Raw genomic sequence first — 22,879 nt, forward strand, 5'->3', positions numbered from 1 at the left:
AAAAAGTAAGCAAAATACATACAAGGGAAAAGCAAGCACAGTAGGCAAGGAGAAAAAGGAAGAAAGAATTATGGTTAGCTTATTATGACATTTCCACCATCATCAATTTACACAGAGAGCAAGCTAGCATGCAACAATCATCAAACCAAGCATTCATAGCAAATACCTTGACTCCACAGACCCCATAAAAGGTAAATGCTTTCATAAAACAAACCTGATTAGTAATCATGAGATTAAAAAAAAGAAAGAAAAGCCCTATAAGTTTAAAGAAACGGATTATGTACTTAGAAAGGGTGCAAGTAAGATTCTTTTTGGTAAATAGTACTCTAATAATTAGAAACAACAGTATTATTTTAGATTATATGTAGCCTTTGAAGTATGTTGCCTGAATTTCATAAAATGACTCAATTTGAAGTCTGCGTTTCTCCCTTTTCTAATAAATGTGTGCTAATGCTTCATCTGTAAACTAATTACTCAAAGAAAGTGTAGTCGCATGTTTCATTAAGATCTTAGCTTGACTCACTTTTTTAGAAATGTAATTATTCATTAAGATCAAATATTGACCTTGAGACACTTTGGGAGAAACGTATCACATAAACATTTTTGAAACAGAAAAAGCATGTAAGTTTCTACATTAAGCCACGACCTTCTTTAACCAATTTGGTCTATTTAACCACTTTCAGGAAACATACTTGTCCTATGATGTGTAATTCTGACTACACCTGGCACACAGGAACATTCAGTGTAACTGCCTTGGAAACAATACTTGTTTATAAACCACATGTCCTAAAATTACTTCTCAGTGGAGAGCAATATGATACCTGCTTAGAATCAATAACGGCAGGGCGTGGTAGAAAGATGAGGATAAGAGAAATCATTAGTGCTGTGGCTGCTCAGACTATGTTTATATACAGTTGTATTTTTTTCCCTAAGGAAAGGATGATTTTACTAAAACAAATCAATTAAATGTAAAGGATGGGAATAATACATTTTAAAATGTTTACTTATTTAAAACAGGATGCAGAAGGTGTATTTTGTATTTTCTATTCATTGAAAATGGTGGAATTTTATTTATTTGGTGCTCTAAAATGACGGTGCATTTACTGGGCAAAATATCAAATATGGAAGTCTTCATTTACTTGTGATTTAACTATTGTCATTTACATTAAAGGGAACTAAAATGAGTATGAACTGTATATAATTTGTAAACTGACAAATAACACCCAGATGTAAAAAATTAAAAAAGCCTGAGGACTGACGAATGGATCTTTTAAAAAAGAAATCCCTACATAATGATTTTTATGAAAACCGAAGGATAGATATCTGTCAAGTCAGCCAAAATTCTATCAACCAGAATATAAAAATACAACGAAATTAACAAAATCAGCATTCTTTGTCACATGCCAAATATACATTGTTTATCTTAAAGAGACTGCATAAATTAAGTCATAACAATACATTTATTTTTCTATAGACCAAACACACAAGTACATGACCCACCAACATCAGCAAGGACTACATGGATGTGCAAAGCAAGAAATTGACCCAATGTAACTATAACCTACATACTCTGTATCTGAAGTGACACACTATTTCATTTTGAATAATCTCACATGTTAATTCAGTACTAGTGATAACAAAAGTAAAGGCTTTTTCCTCATTAAATAAAACTTGTAATAACACTATGGTATAATTCTTATCTGTCATGGTAGTTTGAAATAAGTGGGTATAAAAATGAAAACCAAATTCTGCCTGAAGGATGCAAAATTTCAGTTTGATTACTCGCCTTTACCATCCAAGATCCTATGACTTCTTTGAAATACTCATACATCAAATTCTCAGCATTCTGTCAGTAATAAAGAATGCCCTGCATACATGCATTTTTGACAGAAACATTATCTGGGCTAGTACAAAAGTCACATATAATGCATGTGCCTGCTCATATAAAGTAGACAACAATAGCTTTTCTAAATGTTCTCTGCTGAGTAAATTCATTATAAAGTTTTCAGAAGTCATGGAAAATTTCTGAAACTGTTTTGGAATAGGATGGAACGACCTAGAATGGAACATCTCTGGAGGACTTACAGGTAATCGGAACCAGCATAAAGCTAAGTGGTTAAGGAATATATAATAACTCTTATCTACTGGTGGCAGTTTTTGTCAACTAAGTAAAGTGTGAAAAGGGTATGCAAATGCTACAACACACTGTTTAAACAATTGGAAAGTGAAAGGTGGAGGCAAAAAAAAAAAAAAAAAAAAAAAGCCAAGTAAGAAATGAATAAAATGGAAAGGAAACAAAGAGAAGAAAATGGGGAAGAAATAAGGAAATATACAACCCTACATAAGACTAGATTAGCTATAAAAATACCTTTTGCATTAAATTGTAATATTAGTTGAAACCAAGTAATTTATAGTGTGTCACTACTATACAGCATATAGGAATTAAAATTACTTCTATTCTTTAGTGAAGAGTGGTTTACACAGAAAAAAGCCATAGACTTATTTCTGCCTCGTGCAAACATCTAGAAAGGTAACAGCAAATTAATTACTGGGTTTATTTTTATTTTAAAGGACACAAACTTAAAAGAACAAATACTTCTCTGAGTATAGCTATTTGCAAGTTTAGTGCACAATGTACAATACTTCTGGAGAACTGAAAAAGTAAAATTTTGAAAGTTAGATGTTCCAGAAGATATCCACATTTTCCTTTCTTAATCAGCGCAAGAAATTACTTAAGAGTCTGAAAATAATATTTGCTTAACACTGTTCTTGGTCTATACACTAGGTTACAGGAACTGGCTCCAGAAAGATCATTCGTGGCAGCTCTGACTGATCCCACTGTTTGGGAATGGATGCTGTATTTCTTCTCTAATGTGAGGACAGAAACCATGCTGAATTCAAGTGAAAGGGACTTTGTGGAACAAAATTTTGGTTAGCTCAAAAGAATACAATGTTCCTCTAGTGGCACAGAAGAATGATAATGTAAAGCCACCAACACTACACAAGAGAAATGGAATAAAGATGAGTGCACTCAGTGGGCTTCCAGTCCTACAAATGTTATAGGAAATACTGAAAACATAAAAAGCATCCATTTCACAGGAACACAGGAACACAGAGCCGGGATGAAAAGAAAAGAAAATCTGTGTTTGGCCTTTAATTGATACCACAAGAAGCCAATTATCAAAACTGTGGCAGAAGAGGTCAGAGAGTGTGCCTTCATAGTAAATATAAGAATGTGTTGCTACCATACTGGACATAGCATATCTATCAGCATCTGGCCCTTTGTTTTTTGTTGTTGTTTGTTTGAGACAGGGTCTCACTATGTTACGTTACTCAATACCCAGGCTGGCTCTGAATTCCTGGTCTAAAAGAATCCTCTTTCCCCAGTAGCTGGGATTACAGGCTCCAATTGGCTTTTTAGGGAAAAACTGTATATTAATTGTCTCAAATTAGTAAAAGTGTTTCTACAACACTTTCTTCAATGCCTGTGAACTAATGGGACATGATTCCTTTTCTCAATTTAAAAATAAGATACTATCAAGCTAGATTGTAAAAATTAAATAGTGTAGTTAAGCTTTTAAGTCATCTAAAATGTTACTTTTTCTATAGACTGTACAGAATCTAGCAGTATGAATTCTGAAACTGGAAGATAAACTAGACAGCATTAGATAATAGCTGAAGCCTATCTATAAAAAATTCAATTGAATTTTAAATATTCCTCTGAAGGATCTCAAAAATGATGTTGCAAAATTAAAAGTGGAAAGATATACAAGACTGAATCAGATTCTTTTTTAAGCATTAAGATTTCAACAGTGGATCTGGGAAAGAAATATTCCCTTCAAGGATATGGAACAAAAAAGATATGGAACAAAAAAACCTTGCCTCAGTTTCTGCAATGGTAGCATTTACCAGGCACTAGGCACTACAGTTACCACGACAGCAGGTAGCCATTCAAGTAGCTCACGATTAAAACTGAAGTCAATTCCTTCTTTAGAAAACCGTGAGCCAAACCAATTTGTCAGCAACTGGTATTGGGCAAAAGTACAGATTTCTATCTGCCCTATTGAATAGCTAATTCAAGTTTGTTTTCTGGAAAAACACTAGCCTTAAAAGCCAAACACTTAAGAACACAGACAGACACTTGGCCAGCATCACACTATGGCTTCCTTCCACACTTCATGAAGCTAATTGGAGTCCCGAGTCTGTTAGTGCTCTGCATGCATAATGGTTTTGTAGGCCATAAACATATGCTTCTTTCACATGTGTAGTCTTTCAGCATCAATGAGGAATGCTGGAGAATGTGAAAAATATAAATTCATACTTACTGTAAGGAACACATTCATACTGGACTTCAAGATACTTGTATGTTCCAGGACATGGATCAGGAAATACATCTGACCCAGTAACTACTATACACTGTGTTCGATTGTTGCACCTGTAAAACAGAATGAATCAAACTTGTGTAATGTAATTTGTTAATTTTTACTTAAGAAATATAATATAGAATTGACTCATATTTTCTTCAAGCAAGCAGAAGCATAAAATATTCAACTGATATTAGGTTATTGTACATTATTAAACAGCTATAAAAGTCCTATTTTATATTATAATCTCTGCATTATTGGCTAATTTTTACTAGAAATACACAGAAAATGGTTGATAGTTCCCTATTGTTATACTATACATTTTAATTTGAAATGTTTATATATATTCAATATGTACTGGTGTAGGGGGTATTTACCAGGCTATACTAGGATATCTTACAAATTAAAATTAAAATTTTTTTGAAAAAGTTAATATGACTGAACAGAACATGAGTCATAACCTTAATAAAGGAGCGGAAAGTTTTGACTATATATTAAAACAAACACGGCAATAGGTTTTTAAGTTTATCCTCTACATCCAGTTTTGGGTTAAATTTTCTGTTATAGGCACTGCATACATTTTTGGACACCCAATACCAAGTTAGTAGATATCTTCTTTTTCTTATTGTTTTCCTAGTATTGGGGATCAAACTTAAGACTTCAAACTAGTTCTCACTTACATATTATGGCTTGCATAAATTTCAGGATGCATTAAAAGTCTTTAGCCTAGTGTCTGGCACATAATGAATCTGTAAACACTGCTTTTACTTTTCACAGATCTATGTGCTTGTACTATGAATGATACAACCATGCACAGTAGGTTCTTCTAAATCATCACTCTCTGAAATTTAATGCTAAAAACAATGTCACTAACACGATACCTAAAATGTCCTATATATTACTCTGTGGAAGTATTTAGTTTTTGTTGCTGCATTAAGTTATTAAGAATATTAGAATTAAGTTAGAATTCTAGGCAAAATGGTACTGAAGTTCTATAAATTGGTCCAGATGTTCTTTTCATAAGCATTGAAAAGTTAAAAATTATTTCTTTTATAATTCAATTTGATTACAATACAATGGGATGGAATGTTGCAGGAGTTTTATTATGTTTTCTGATAGTATATACATTAAAAAGGCAAAGCAAAATCAAGAGCACTATAACAATAAATGTAATTAACCATTTGAATACTAAATATTCCATAGTGCATAAAATATGCACTATAAAGAACCCTAAAAAAAAAAAGCTAGCTCAATTTGTAACACATCAAAGTATATACAATGACAGTGGAAGCAGAATTGTGTTAAAGAGGGTAGGCATATATGTTTATTAATCAGATTCATGCATTTGGCTCAAACTCAGATTGGTTCTTTCTTGAAGAGAAGCAAGCATTAAATCTTCTATAGGATTAAATAGCTAAATTTTATAATTCAAAATATACTATAGTGGACTTCAAATGAGTCTTAACTATTTAGTAAATTATAATTAATACTTTCTTGTACAAATATTAAAATAATAGTAACTTTTACCATGAATAACCTATGATTTGATATGGTATTTTTTTAAAAAACATGCTGCATACTGTAGTTTTCAAAATCATGGATAATGTAAAAGTCAGTCTTCTATAACATCCTGTTTTATTCTCATTCTTCAGAATTCTGTATTTCTCTTCAGTTAGTTCTCTCATTTGAAGAAATTTACCAGTGGTTCACCCATTTAGTGTAAATGTGTTATTTTAACATGGATCACAAAACCAATTTTATAATGTAAAATTCCAAACAGGCAGCGGATTTAAGATTTCCCAACAGGCCAATAACTAATGTTTCAAGTAACACATAAACATAAATCTGATGTTCCATTTTTCTTCTTTCTTAAATTTTGGAATAAGAGATCTCACTGCTTTTATGCCACTAATCTCACAGGAGTCCTCAGCACAACCTGGCCCCCATCAAAAACCAGAATCCTTTTATTTCCTTTCTTATATTTATTCATACCTGTACGGATCTTCTTTTATCTCACCCTCCCATCACAGATATCAAGAAAATGTAAACTTTTATGTTATAAATTCCTTTCATATACTCTTTTGCTATACATTTTGTAACTACTCAACCAATTCTGCAATTTTTCCAATGGTTTTAAAATACATCCTTGTTGTAGAAATCCCGTTAAAATTTCACTTCCACTTGTGAATAAACTTTTTATATACCTCATTACCTTTCCCTCTTTGCTGAAGTTTCCTTTCATATCACCATACTAGGAACAGGTAGAAAGAAGACAAAGTGGCTTGTACTCAGGTTGAAATGGACCAAGAACACGCAGTCTTTAGACCAAAGTAAGGATGTAACACAAAGAGGATGGAGCTCAAAAGATCTGGGGATTTATACCATTCTTCCCAAAACAAAGAATACACTGTTTTTTTCCCCACCAGAAATAATCAGATGAATAAATATGACTTTAATAGGGGATTAGAAATCTTTTGTATTTCTCAATGTCACAGTATGCTTTGCAAGAAATAAGAGACAAGCATACCAGTGCTCCATATTTTGTTTGAAAGAGGACCAATACCATAAAATGAAAAATAACGGTCCATATCTTTTACTGAGCAATTTCCCACTAGTCATCTGACCTCAGTTACAAGTTCAAATTAACGTCAAAGTTTATAATGAGTTTTATAGCAACCATATACTTTAATTTTTTGCATAATCACATTATCCAAAACATTCACTTTAAGACAGTAACAATGTTAATTTCACTATAATCTTAAGTACAATTGAATGTAAAGAGAATTAATATAGTTCCTGAAAATAAAATTACACAGATTTCTAGAATTCACATCCTACCAAATTTAGAGAATATTCATTTTACATTTGAAAATGTCCTATTTGTATCTACATATCCACTACAGGTATAAATATATACACATAATACACATACACACATACATACGGAGAGTAATGTTGAGAATAATTGGAATTTGGATACTAAAACAGTAAAGGGTAAATAAGAGGAGTTTGAATGTAAAGCCGTAAGAAAAATCACAGCTGTATTCACAATTTAGATTCATAGAAATGAATCACACTTTCAGAGAATGGAATTACAGGTATGAAAATATGAACTGTGTCTACTTTTTTTATGAATGAAAGAAGTAGCCTAAGTTTCCAAATAGAGTAAGTGTGGGGAATGAAAGGGAAGATACCTAATGTGAGCTGTTAGAAAAATCCTTACAATTAAAAATTCTTTAACCAATATGCTCTTTGCAAGATTGTAAAACTGTAAATTACTATCATTTAAAATGATCATGAAAGAGAAATCAATTACTTAGCCAGAAAAGCAAAGCAAATTCCTACCAAGAACTCAGCTTCAAGTTTTCACTATTAGCAGGGTGGGGTGAGGGACCATGTGGAATTGGGGTTTGCATTTAAAATGAAAAGGCAACCTAAGCCAAAAACGAAAGGGGGTTCAGTAGTTTCTATTCTCAGACTGCACACAGATCCTGGCATGACTTTCTCCCGCTTCCCCCACAAAAAAAGGTATCTTTGTCCATTAAGTTATCATTATAGTAACAATTTAAATATTAGTGTATTTTGGCAACGCCACGCAGATTTACTAAGTAAATCTACACTTTTTCTAAATGTTAAGCATAAAAAAAAGAGTATAAATGAGAACAAGGTAGAAGAGAATACATAGGGTTTCAAAAATAGGTGGAACGTTGGTTAAAATTTGAAGGAAGTACAATTATTATTCATCATAAAGAAATAGATTAAACATTTCAACTTTCAAATAACTGGTCTTATGCTATTTTATATTTATAAAGATGCACATTAGAGCTAGGATAATTTTAGCACAGTGGTCTTCAGAATGGCACCAGAAGCAATGGGGAGCAACAGATTCAGAAACTCTAGGAGTGGAGGCTCAGTCACAGGAGGTTCAGGTAGCACGGAAAGTGATTCCAATCACAATGGAAAATCAATATGAAGTTCAGATCATTAAAAAAAAAATTAAGCATGTATGAAAATACATGCTTTTACTGTATGCATGAAACTTCATAAAATGCAAGTAAAACAAGATACATGATGAGTACAATTTATAAAAGAAGTATGTAATAGAATTTATTATGTGGTGTCTTCTTTCCTAATTTTAAAGTGTAGAAATCAAGGGTTGCTCTTCTTATTTTGAGCAAGCGATCTATTATTTATAAATTCCTGACATGCGGAGTCAAAACAAGTACAATATCAAGTATTGTAAATTGTATTGTGCCAATATCCCAAATACGTTTGTTTTTTTTAAACAGATAAAGAATATAGTATTTTCCTAAAAATGAAATTATGTCATTTTCATAAAAATGGATGGAACTGGAGATCATCATATGCTTTGTGAGATAAGTCAAGCTCGAAAGGCCAAATATCACAAGTTCTTCCTCATTTGTAGAACCTAGACTTAAAATGATTATGGTGATGATGATGGGACATGAATATACATGCGGGGGGCTGTCACGGGGATTATTAACAAGAGGGGTGAGGATGAAAGCAAAAGATAATGAGGGGTGAAGGGGATGGAAGTACACTGCATATATACATATGAAGACCACATAATGAAATGCAACAAACACTGAAAGAGGTGGAAAGAGGAAGAGGTAGAACAGGAATATCACAGAGAGGGTGAACTCGTTCAAAGTACACTGAATGCATACATCAAATTATCAAAAAGAAATCCCATTGTATTATTAATGTACGATAAATCAAAAATAGAAAACATAATAAAAATCCTTTCCTAAATTCCTAACACTAAATAAACCTGGAAATAAAATTTTTGACAATCTGCAAAACTAAACTGTGCTCCATAGGAGGATATTTCATACAACCTAATAGAAAATAAAATTAATTAAAATTGTTATTAGTTTTTTTATTCTTAAATTTTGACTTATTCACTCAAATAAAACAACAGAGTAGCTCAAACTCTAGGAAGGTCTGTCTTTAGAGAGAACCAGGGGAATATGCAGGCCTTGTAAATAATGTCAAATCAATTTTTAGGATAAAATTCATGATTTAATACTCCCTAAAAGAATAAATATAAGAATACTAAATTAAGCACTCAATCCCAAATTAAAAACGTTTAATCATTTTAAATATTTTTCCATTCAAATTTCCAAATACTGGTCATAGGTGTGGCTCAAGCAGAAGAGAGCCTGTTTCACAACATGAAGATCTGAGTTCAAACCCCAGTTCCCCCCAGCACAGTAAGTAAATTTCCAAAAATTTTCAGAGTTGACATGTAAAGGTACAATTATCTCATCTCACTGGGTTAAGAACATCACAAAAAATATTAACTCACACTGGGATGTAACTCAGTAGTAGGGCGTTCTGAAGCCCTGGGTTCTCCAGCACCACAGGCTGATGAGCACCCAGGCTGATCGCCACTTGCTATGTAGCCCAGTCTGGCCTTGAACTCTTCATCTCCTTGTCTCAGTGTCGTGTCCCCCCCCCATTACCAGTGCTGGGATTTACTGGTGTGAACCACCACATTAGGCTGTGTGTGACATTTTCTAAGTAATTTCTATATACTATTATATAAATTAATATGCTTTTATAAAATGCATTACACATCAGTTACACATTTTTGGGGAAGTTTATTTCAATTTTAAAAAGTACTGTGGATACCCTAAAAGCTAATACTGAGACCTGAGATCATTGATTACACATAAGAGAGAAAACTTACTATTTATAATATTTTATAACTACTTTTTGACATCTGCTAATTGTGATGGCTAAGAGATGCATCAGATATTTTTAAAACTTTCTTCTCTTACCAGTTTTATATTTAAGCCATGCAATATAATTAGCTTTATTTTCTCTCATTTTTGCTAATCATTGCTAATATTGGTATTCTCTTGTACATAGGAAGTGATTATTATATATCACTATTATTTCTGTTTGTTATTTGGGTTGCAAACTTCTGACTACCATATTAAAAGATTTCTTCCTCTACTATTCTTATTATTCTACAGTATTCATATGGTACCACACTCAACCTGACAATTCCACACATAACTGAAATGAATCCAATAATAAATGCTTTATAATATCAGCATATTCAATACCAGAATGAAAGTGGTATTTCTGACATTGATTTTTTGACTAAGATGTTCTATGACATCTTAGTCATAGAACTATTAACTACAACAAAGAAAATCCTAAATCCTGCTTGATGGGTCATAAACTGGTTTAAATGAGGCAAAATACAGAAATTTAGACATTATTACAAAAACTCATGGTGTTTCTACCCTAAATGGGAGAAGGGATTTATAAAGTCAAATGTTCATCTCCAAAAGTTGAAGAATGAATCCCAAATTATTTTGGTGATCAGTAGCATCATTCACTTCCTACATACAAGAGAAAACTAATATTAGCAATGATTAGCAAAAATGAGAGAAAATAAAGCTAATTATATTGCTTGGCTTAAATATAAAACTGGTAAGAGAAGAAAGTTTTAAAAATATCTGATGCATCTCTTAGCCATCACAATTAGCAGATGTCAAAAAGTAGTTATAAAGTATTATAACTAGTAAGTTTTCTCTCTTATATGTAATCAATGATCTCAGGTCTCAGTATTAGCTTTTAGAACATCCACAGTACTTTTTAAAAATTGAAATAAACTTCCCAAAAAAATGTGTAACTAATGTGTAATGTATTTTATAAAAGCGTATTAATTTATATAATAGTATATAGAAATTACTTAGAAAATGTCACACGCAGCCTAATGTGGTGGTTCACACCAGTAAATCCCAGTATTGGGTGTGGGGAAGACATGACACTGAGACAAGGGGATAAAGAGTTCAAGGCCAGACTGGGCTACACAGCAAGTGGAGATCAGCCTAGGTTAGAAAACTAGACCCTATCTCAAAAAAGCAAGAATCAAATGCATGTACAGATTAAGAGTAGTATTTTGAAGAAACATTTGTTTACTAAAATAAAAACATTTTATTTTAGTGAAATAAAATACTAATGCCAATAAATTATTAAACTATCCCTTTTCCTTAATCTTTTACAAATAAGAGAAGGGCACCACAATGCATGTATTATCATATCTGAAAATAAATTGTATTAAAAAAACAATATAGTGTAGTGTTAGCTCTATTCAGAAGCAAAATCATTTGCTAAAATTGTGTCTAGAAGTACAGGCTTTATTATCAGGAAAAACTGGGTTTTAAGTTCCAACTTGGTTGCTTCTGTAACTATGAGTCCATAAGGTTAAATGTTTTAACCTTAGCTTTCTCATGGATAAAGTGTAAGACCTGTTTTAGAAGTTTATTGCTAAATTTAAATGAAATAATATAGGCAAACTGCACAATGCCTGGATAATAAACCTCAAAAAATGAATTCCCACACCATGGAAAGCATCCTTTCCATAAAGAACATCTCTCACCAAAAGAACAGCCTTTCTATAAAGTGAATACAGATCTGCAGACTTCAGAGAAGCAGAACATCTTTTGCTCTTCCAGTTGTCCACTGTGTATATTCTTTCCTGAGCACAGCTTTTAAAATAGGCCTAACTATTCATGCAAATTTGTTTCCATTCCACCTCTAATCTAGAATTGTACAGTGCTTAACAAATTGCTTTTACTCTTCTTTTGATTATCTTATGCTCATTATTACTCTTTACCCAGTGCAAAGTATGGAGATGAGATTCTATGTGTAATCTATTGTGAGAGGTATTTCAATCAATAGCTTGTTCTGCTGTTTAAGCAGGGACTTCTGTTTTGGCAAGATAACATTAGTTTCTCTAGTCATGCTCCAAAAACCATTGGGAGTCTTCTTCAGCAGATCATTAGATATGCTACAATAAAGCTTTGGTGCATTTTCTTTTCTTCCTCAAATTACTTCTTCACTGTCCCATCATTCCCCATCACCAGTGGCTCTGTGTTATTATTGCAGCTCCCCTGAAACTTGCACTAGAGCTGTGTCTGCAGGCCATCGGATGCCATTTTCAATTGAAGCTTCTACTTGAAAATATAAATTAAGAAAATTTCATTATCTCCTGCCAGGGGCCATTATTCACCACGGTTCCAAGGAAGATTAAAAATGCAAAATCTACCAACTTGAACAAATACTTTAGCATTCAACAGAAAAGGCTCAGTAGATCATGACAGAAACTAAATTTGAGTTTGCTTAAATTTGAAATTATCCTGTAGAATTCGTCCAATTCTTTATTGGATCTGTTTGTTGAGTAATTTCCTTCTGTAACTGGCATCTGTTATTTTTAAATTTCAATTAAAAATACTAGAAAGAATATGTCTTTTTTCCCCTAAAGTCACCTTCAATCTTAATTAAGTGAGTTTGCATTTTGGAAATGAAATACATGCTTTCAAGGTGTAAGGACACTGTGCAATGATATCCTTGTTCAAAACGTCAAGTTTATTTTTTTTTCCTTTTTCTTTTATTATTCATATGTGCATACAAGGCTTGGTTCATTTCTCCCCCCTGCCCCCACCCCCTCCCTTACCACCCACTCCACCCCCTCCCTCTCCCCCCCTCAATACCCAGCAGAAACTATTTTGCCCTTATTTCTAATTTTGTTGTAGAGAGAGTATAAGCAATAATAGGAAGGAACAAGGGTTTTTGCTGGTTGAGATAAGGATAGCTATACAGGGAGTTGACTCACATTAATTTCCTGTGCATGTGTGTTACCTTCTAGGTTAATTCTTTTTGATCTAACCTTTTCTCTACTACCTGTTCCCCTTTTCCTATTGGCCTCAGTTGCTTTTAAGGTATCTGCTTTAGTTTCTCTGTGTTGAGGGCAACAAATGCTAGCTAGTTTTTTAGGTGTCTTACCTATCCTCACCCCTCCCTTGTGTGCTCTCGCTTTTATCATGTGCTCATAGTCCAATCCCCTTGTTATAAAACGCCAAGTTTAAATAGAGCATTAATCTAAATATCCTGGAAGATGTTAAACCACATTCACCTGTGAATTATAGATTCTAAATGAAAAGAACACCTACAGTGGAATTAGTTAATATGAATCCATACTCTAATTAAGAGTAGGAATGAAATTCACTGCTCAGTTTCAATTACTAATCAAAAATAAATTATGTGTGAATCAGCATATTTTATTCTGTCCAAGTACATAAGGTAAAAAAATTAAAAACCTTGCATAAGTTAAAAAAATTAAAAACCTTGCCAAAGAGAAGCTGCCAATTTATAAATTTTTGGAGATGATTATATGCCTAGTGCATAATAAAAATTCAGTAAATGTTTCTGAATGAATGAAATGATGAGTAGTTAACCTGGCTATTTCTGCTGATAAATAAACATGTTTAACAGAAAATAAACAGCAGACATCCAATTTTGTTTCAATCAGCTGCACCTGATTCTCAGACCATTCTGTCAATTTGCACATAGTTTTGTATCATGAAAGCCAACAGTAAACACTTAAGGTATAGATTATCTGCTTAAGGGAAAGGGGGTACATGTACCCTTTAACTTCTACTCATACTATACACTAACAATTACAAATGACCCTGTACTCTGGCCACTAGGACACTTGTTTCTTTTATCCCAAATTAGGAGCAAAATTTTTAAACATACATGACCCAAAAGCAGGAATAGATGAGATCCAATAAAAATAGATTTGCTTAAGCAAAGTAATCAAGTGAACCAAGAAGAGGATGGATACAAATTATGCTCAAGATAGGTTGTAATCATTCTTTCAGATGCAAGAGGGAAACTGCTGGAATGTTAAATCAAACCTTTGTCTTTTTAAAAAGATAATAATGAAATGCCTTTTTAAAAAAATCATCTAAACTTCTATAGAGCTAAGGAAAGTAGGTCTTGGTTTCTTTAAATATTTATTAGTGATGATTTGTGAGCTTAACTAATTGCTAGGTAAACAGAACATTAGAAAGCTAAATGGTATGTAGTTAATATGGCAAAAAAGAGGTGTTCCATAGTAATATTCCTGCTTATAATGTAACTGTGTTCTCATAATTTAGTTAATAGTTTGTGTAGTCTAGAATATCTCTGCCATATAGAAGTTAATCCTTTAGGCATGTTAGTGTATTACACTTTATGTATTATACAATACTGTATTATTTAAAACATTCTGAAATCATTACTGAAATACAGTTATAACTGTACCTGAATCTGTAGCTAACTTGAATATTCATACATTCTATTACACAGATATGTAATTTGGAAAAAAAAAATACAATTTCTACTCCACTACATTTCCTACATATTGGTGTTTTCAAGTTTTAAATATAATTATTTTTTAGGATTGCAACTGCGATTAATCTTTGAAGCTACAGTTTAAAAACTATTAAAAACTGAATTTGTTATTTAAATGATAACTATAAAAATACAAAATGTAATTTTGTGTTACCAAACTATAAACTATTTGACTGAAAAAAAGTATTGTATGTAAGAGAAATAGAAGCCTCCCCCAAAAGGTAAGTATCAGATAGCATATAGTAAGTTAACAGAAGTCTAATAGTAAAATCCTATATAAATTCATTTCTAAAAGGTTATCATTCCATGTTTCAGATGTTGAAAACAACAGAAAAATGATACATTCTATAATCACTTAGTATCTGAGTAAAATACTGTGCCATGAACTGTTAATATTTATGGTTAATTTGTATCTTAGAAACTCCTAAAATTATCTCCACAATTCCACATTAATTATTAAAATAAGCATTTTTAAATGGCAATGCTATGCTAAAAAAACAACTTCTATGTGTTAGAAACCTCTGAAATTCCTTGCAGTTTTTACTGGACCTTCGGGTCAGTTTAATGCAAATTAGGTTTGACTCAACCAGAGCCTTATTAATCCTGTACAAAATCTCTTGTTTGCAGAAATGCACATTCAACACAAATGTGCTTACTTCTACTGGCAAAATAAGAAATATTTATTTACAAAGCATGCCACCGAGACTAAGTTTCCTTCACAGGGTCATCAGGTCTGACTATTTAATGACAGGAATGTGATCATTTAAGTGACAATGAAAACTACCAAAATTTTAAATAGTTCAAATATGTTGCTTCTGTGCCCAAATTCTCAAGACCTCCACTTGTAATAACTTAAAAAAAATTACTACCTGTGTCAATTAAAAGCAATTACTTACAAAAATGTTAACTTACTACAGTTTGCGCTTGCAGAAACTATCATATTTTTAACAAGGGAAATCGGAAATCGCTATGGGATGCCCTAGTTAGATTAAATTAGCAAGAAACTTGCTACCAGACTATATAAAAGACACAGTGTAATAAGACATGACCTTGCAGAGCCTTGCAGCCACTCTGTGATGTTTTTCCTTCCTATAACCCTTGCTAATTATCTGCAAAGTTACAGACCCTTTTGTCATGGGTTATTTTTCTTCAGATTGTGAGGGGATTTTGGTTTCTAAATATTTAATTAGTTTTGTTATGATATGAGAATTGTACATGCCAAGCACTTCGATTTTCACAGCCTATTCCTTCTAATTATCCTCAGATCTAGATTGGTCAGCCCAAATCTTTGCCATTTGTAATTATTTACTTCTTAAAGATCATTCAGTGAAGAAATATTTTCACCCTTATGGCTCTTCTTTTCTACAAATGGCTTTGCCAGTCCGTTAATTACCCGCTCAGAGGATTAGAGTTTGAAATAATGCAAAAGAACCTGCAACTAAAAGGAGTTTTAGAGGGCAAAACTGAGTAAACTAGATTTGTGTTGTTGTTATTTTAAATTTACATTACAGATGACTCCCCCTTGGATTGGATATGATTTTGGTAAACAAGAAAATTATGTCATGAAGATCTTTTTTTCTGATTCCCTTGATGGTAGACGGGGTGTCATTTAGTCAATATTATAATGAATAGGAGACAACAAATTTCCAGTCTAATTGATAGCTAATAATTTCCACTTTTACAGACTTCACTAGGATTATAGCACAATAGCAAACATTGACAAAGTTCTCCCACAAATCAAACTTTAAGTAGAAAAGTACAGGCATAAGACTTTTGAAAGTGTGGCTTATTAAAGTATTACTCTGTAAAAGTACTTAATTGACTCAGTAAGTTTCCCGTATTTTATTAAAATGACTACATTCTCTAAGTGTTTGGGTTTTTCATCAAGAGGCAAGAAAGCATTGCTATACATTACCTAAACTGAAATGTGGATCTTTACTTAGCACTGTATTTCTTCATTTATCAAAATATACTTTTGTTATACTTTTATTTTAAAGAAACTTCTAAGTTATTTTAGTAGTAAACTATTTAACAAAATTTATAAGTGAATGTGTAAGTGTAATGGGGGCTGAAAAAGTATGAGTGAGCAATATCTTAATATGAATTGAGTTGATATTAATAAACCAATGTTGCAAGGAAGGTAAATGCATAGAGTTAATGCTTCTCCAAATGTTCAACAAAGGGAAAAACTCTTATTCTAAACACAAAGTGCTATGCGATTATTCCAAAGGCCATGAATCTTTTTCTAATTTTATCTTTGTACCCCCCAAGTCATAACCTGTTTCCTCACATTTTCATTTCCAAACTAGAAAAAGAATTCATTTTATCATTTACTTATTGAGAGTCTACCTTTGCAGTGAAATTAAATCATAACTCACCAGGAATTTTTGTAATGGTTTCAGTTCTAATACAGGATACTCCTTCCCAATTTAAAAATGTTACCAGCAAGTATGTTAGTAGCAAGTATGTACTAGTAAGAAGAAGTAGCATAAATTACCTAGCATCATTAAATGCAGCACTATCAAACTGGACAGAAATTTTAAAAAGAAAACTTCTTTGCCAAGAACAATTTTACTCAGAAAACACAAAAACCTGTTTAACTGCACTGGCTGAGAAATGGAGATAGAGGTGGGCCTGGAAGTCGCCAAGTAGTGAAATTCTGCTCCAGGCCCCTCCGATATACTCCCTTGGCCCTCTCTTCCTTTTCAGCTCACTCACCCATCCTCCTGAGGGTTTTTCTTGGAAATTGATTTTAAAATCACTGATCTAACATAATCAGATAAACAACCAAGACCCAGAGAATCTGACTGAATTAACAAAACCACAACCTAAAAAAAAGCAACTCTGCTATACCACCTCCTCCATATGCACACTCACTACAGTTCTCCATAAAAAGAAACATCGCAACAAGGGTAGCAACCGTTTCATGTAGATTTTGAGAATCTTGATATATCTGTAATCTAAAACAGCTAGCATGCTAGTGAGCCAAATAAAACTGACTGAATTAACTCAAAGCTGAGTTCTCCCAGAAATTTCTGTTGATGCGTCTTAAACTATTCCTTACAAAGAAAATTCATTTGAGGGACCTTAAGTCCCTAAGGTGGAAAACAGCTAGAACTTAGCATACTAGGCTTCTGGTAAGAGGCACTGTTGTTTTCTAATTTCCAGTGGTGCCCACTGTGCAAGCCTAGAAGCAGTGGCTGTTTGTTATGGACTGGAGGGCGGCACACAGGCACAGAGCATCAGCTAAGCAGGTATGGAGAGATCCAGGGGACAGGAAGCGGCCAAGCAGTATTAGTTTCTTCTCTGATCACCCAAACCTGAGGTCACTGCTCTCTCTCTCTCCTTACCCTACAGCAATAACTATCTATAAAATTAATTTGGCAATTAATCATATTCTGCTTTGTGTCATCTCTTGTATATTTTGTATTTTATTTGTTGCTAAATTATCAAGCATTTTCCATGTCTAGAATTAAGCTGCAAACTGCATATGTTCTTGTTTATATTATTTTCCAAAGAATGTTTTAGTGTGTCAGGTGAACATTAGCTGTTACCAGGACCTTAGTTTTATCTTCATTCTAGATATTAGGCTTCTTTTAAGTGAATACTAATTCTCAGTCACATTTTCAACAAGAAGTATTCCCTCAATAAAAACTTTTAAAATTGCAATTCTTATTTTTTCTTTATTTTATCAAAGGTTTTTAGGAGAAGAAACAACTCAAAATGCCAGTGTAATTTTAAAATAAGCTGCAAAAACTTTGTATAGATATTCACATGGTTATTCTGTTAAGAGATATAAAATAATAAAGGCCAAAAGACAGAGACACAGGCTCTTGGGATACTCTAAGAAGCAGAGCCAGTGTGAAAGGTCAAAAACAATTCTTAATACCCATATCTGAGTATAAATAATCAAATGCATGAGATGGATTATAAAGAAATTGATACTTTGTGGTTCAAACACTCTCAAATTTCATGGAGTTTCACCTGACTGATAAATATATGACAAATTTCACTGGCTTATTTCTGAAAATCAGAACTAATCTTTAATCATGACTAAATATTCATAATCTAATCCTTTTATCAAATTGACTACCACTGCAGGAGTCCCATGTGTTTGCACAATTAAAAACCCCATGTTGGCTGTATATAATAAGGCATTACATTTGATGCAAATCCTTTTCTATTGAAATGAGTGCCAAGCTGACAGCAGGAAGCAGCTGATAAGAAAGCAACAAGGCATTGCTGATGGCATTCTTGATAACTGAACACCAACTCATAAGCATTCAGTCTACAGCTTGTTACCCAAAGAGCGTGCTTAAAAAAAAAAAAAAGACCAAGGGAGGTATCCTTTTGCCACTTCTTATACACAAAGGCGAGAAATTATCTAAGAAAAGGCAGATGGAATGAAGGAAGGAAGGAAGGAAAGAAGGAAAAGGAGAAAGGAGGGAGGAAATGAGAAAGGGTGGAAGAGAAATACAGTATTATACCAATCTGTGATTCTGGTGCTAAAAAGCAGTAGAAGATAATACCTGGGGCTCTATCTTAGCTATAGAAATACCTCCAATTGTGGAAATAGTACTGCCCTAAATATACCACATTCAAATAATACCTATGAATATAAAAACTAACAGAATACACATGAAACTACGTAATACTGTTCTCTGCCATAAAAAGAATAAATTCCTTAGTGTTTCTGTAAATACAAAAGTTCTCAAGCCTTAGTGCCACTTTCTATGCTGACATTACAGAGTTAAAATTTTTTAATATGTATTTTGCAGAATTATTCCATGATTTTGAAATATAAAGAACACAATCTGTGAGAGACCCTAGTCTCCTTTGCCTGAAAGCAAGAAGAGAATTCACAACACCCAAAATGAAGATGACTGATGAAGATGCCACATGGTACAGAAGTGTGAAAGGACGAGGACAGAAGCTGGCTAACTCTGTAAACAGATTTCAGTATCCCCTTGGCACAAACCGTATTTTCTCACCATATCAGGTCATTGCTCCCCATTTTCTCTTTTCCACCAGTGCTTGGAAGTTTGCACCATAAGTGAGTTTGGGGATAATTGTTCTTCCTGTATAAACCTCCTCTTCTTCGCCAGATTATATTTCAGGGGTTAGCTATTATTCTAAGAATCTATGAACCATGTGTCACGCATAGCACTGTACCCTGCTCTAAAATTTATTAGCTCCATAAACATCATTCTGTACTCTTGCAAATAATGTATTTTCAGCGATTGTTCATAAATAAATTTAGTTGGGCTCAATAGCTTATGTATCATAAAACTTAATAATCATAGCTTAAGTCAATGAATAAAGACAAAGTATAATTTTAGGAATCTAAGCATGGTTGCATAGCCAGACGATATAAACTAAATTAAGATTTTCCTGATTACGGTCTGTATAAACCATTTGGGTATGGTTTTTAGAATTACAGTGACGGCAGAAGGCTTCCACTCAATATTATACCCTAGCCTAAATTAGTGTCATATCAGTAACTCGTCTGAAAAGCTTAGTTCATCAGAACCTATAAATATCAATACCTATAAATATAAATATTTAAAGCACCTATAAGTGCTTTAAATATTGCTACCAGCAGGTGTAGGCTTGGGAATACAGGGTCATGTGCTGCAAAGCTCTTCTGAACGCTAACGTGCACTCATATGCCACAGATCTAAACACAGAAATCATATTAAATAATGACTTGACGAGAAAAACAAGTTCATCACTTCAGATTAAAGACACATTATCTTAATGCATACAGTAAACTCAATTAAGGAATTTTAAGATTTTCACATCTTACAAAACTTGCAACTAAATATATGACTTTAACAAGCTATATTTGTGGTGGCATATCTCATAACTACTTTTGTTTGCAAAAATCAATACTTAAAGTAGTACAGTCACATATAACATTGTGCATTTTATCTTAGAAATCATGGTCAATTTATTAAGCATATGTGATATGTCATTATTATAAAAAGAAACACTAGAACTTCTTGCTACTGCTCTTATCTTTGACCCTTAAACTTTTCCATTTCAGCAACCTCATTAATGTCAAAATGCCATTAGAATGTCTGCTCACTTTTAAATCTCTACAGCCTAGGCAAGGAAAAGTCTTTTGGGTTCAATCAGGAGTGCTTTCTTTTTGTACTTAGCTAAAAAGCTTAATAGAGATACAAAGGTTCAGAATGTTACTTTTATTAAAGAAAAAGGATGACAAGACAAAGATAAACTTTTAGACCTGATTTGGGCAATTTTCTTTGTTTTTTGTTTAAAGTTCTTTTAGTTGTCACACTTAATTGTCAGATTGCTAAAATGTGTATAACCAATATCATTAATAGGATTTGCTTTTATATTTAATATTAGCACCTTTCTTTGGTCAGGAATCCCAGGAAATGGAATTTGAGGCACTAATTTCTAAGAGACTTATGGGGGGGTGCTCTCAGAAATACCAGTGAGGGAAGCAGGCTTGGGAAAAGTGAAAAGATGAACTCCAGTACAGGTGCAGCAAAGACCCAGGAAACTTCCCAGGGAGGAAGCCTTGGGAGAGTCCTTCAAAGATGTGTTGAAAAGAAGTGAAAGATGAAGAGCTATTTGTACCCAGGCAATCAACAAGGCTGCCTCTGGGGAGATGGATTTAAGCTCCCTGCAGCCCCAGGTAGTTCCTGTTGAGGGACTCAGCTGTGAGCCCACCGCAAGGCAACTCTCCTAAAACATGAGGGATGAATCTGGGAGGCCCCACAACATCCACTACAACACTGTAATGGGAAGAATTTCTCATTTTCATGGTTTTTATTCTATTTTATCTTCTTGTATACACTGATGTGTCAATCCTGTTTACTAAGCGATAGTCAATGGGTTTCCTACAGAGCAATGAACCTTAACAGGCAGCTTTTAATTGGCCCACATAGGAAACCACATTACTATTAATTCCACAGCTACAGCATAAAATAAAACCATTGCTTCTCAAACTCTAGAGCAATTAGACCTCTCGGCTATTTGGCTAACTCTGCTTCATGATACCCAATGCAGTTAATTATATTTTTTGATGTTAATAGTCTCTGTCAGTCTCAAGCACAACTTCTCTTTGATGAATATTTAAATTATATTTGAATAAAAAATAATCTTGGTTACATTTCCCATTCAGTAATCATTGAAGCTTAATAAAGGTCTACTTGTCAAGGGTTGAAATAAATGGCAGTGTACATATAAATGCCCTGAATCAACATATCAGCTCTTTCTCTACCTAACATATTTGCTTACATACAGTTTTAAAAGACACAATCTCATTTACATAACAACCCTAATCAGATTTCAAAACTTACTTATAAGCATTCTTTTAAGTTACAAAGATAGAATTCCATCCATGAACAATGAGAAAATTTTAGGGCTAGATCATAATTTAATTTAATTTAATGTATGGAACAAAATTATTGAATAACAAAATGTCCTAGAAAAGTCATACATTTTCTTGCCTCCACTTGCTGTATTGTTCTAGCAATTCTAAGAGTAGTAACGAAAAAAGCTTTGCTTTGCTAAAATATGTTTTGATTATAAATCTTACTGAAATTGCTAATGAAAAGTAGATTATATAACAGTTTTCTCCACACAAATGGCAGTTGGAGGTGACGGAAACATTCAAAAACGGGGAGAAGGGGAAGGAGTAGGAGAATGTCAAAACAAAGTCCATTAGTGTAATTCCTTTAAAATCTGTTTACTCCTCATTTAGTTTAAGACTCATATACGTTATTATGAGGAATTATAAACTAAGCTTTTATTTCACATAAATTGTGAAAATGAGTTTTCTAGTTCAAAACGTATTGAATGCATGTTTTGCTACCTTACTTATTTAATTAAAACCCTTAATAAATTGAACTGTCACTGTTCTAAATCTTTGAAATATGGAGACTATATCAAAAAGACAATGAAATGTACTGAAACACAGACATCAATCTATGAATACATTTTCTCGAAACTATCAACTTATAAATTAAAATAAAAGCAGGTATGGATTCAACTTTGGTGGGCTTCAAAGACTGTAAAACTTGGGATCCTTCTTACTTACTTTCTATTTATTTTAATTCCATAATTTTTTTTTTTTGAGACACAGTCTCACTGTGTAGACCAGGCTAGCCTTGCAATCTCAATTGCAGACATGTATCACCATGCTTAACAAAATTAAAAATTACAAGTAGAAAACCAGGCACAAAAGTAAATGGCTATTTGGGGAGAAAGAAAAAAAAAGAAATCATCACAAATAAAATGCCCCACCACTGACGAATGGATTAAGA

The 22,879-nt window shown here is 33.0% G+C and overlaps 1 protein-coding gene across 41 annotated transcripts in view; it reads right to left on the reverse strand.

The window, feature by feature from the left end:
• The window catches only part of Adgrl2 (adhesion G protein-coupled receptor L2), a 620,387-nt gene that overhangs the window by 48,702 nt on the left and 548,806 nt on the right, over positions 1-22,879 (reverse strand). For all 41 annotated transcript variants that reach the window (XM_074079630.1, XM_074079629.1, XM_074079627.1 and 38 more), the window contains one exon: positions 4,326-4,435. In XM_074079630.1, coding sequence (XP_073935731.1) covers positions 4,326-4,435 — 110 coding nt within the window. The remainder of the gene's footprint in view (positions 1-4,325; positions 4,436-22,879) is intronic.

This window comes from Castor canadensis, chromosome 7, assembly GCF_047511655.1.
Source record: "Castor canadensis chromosome 7, mCasCan1.hap1v2, whole genome shotgun sequence".
Taxonomy (NCBI): domain Eukaryota; kingdom Metazoa; phylum Chordata; class Mammalia; order Rodentia; family Castoridae; genus Castor; species Castor canadensis.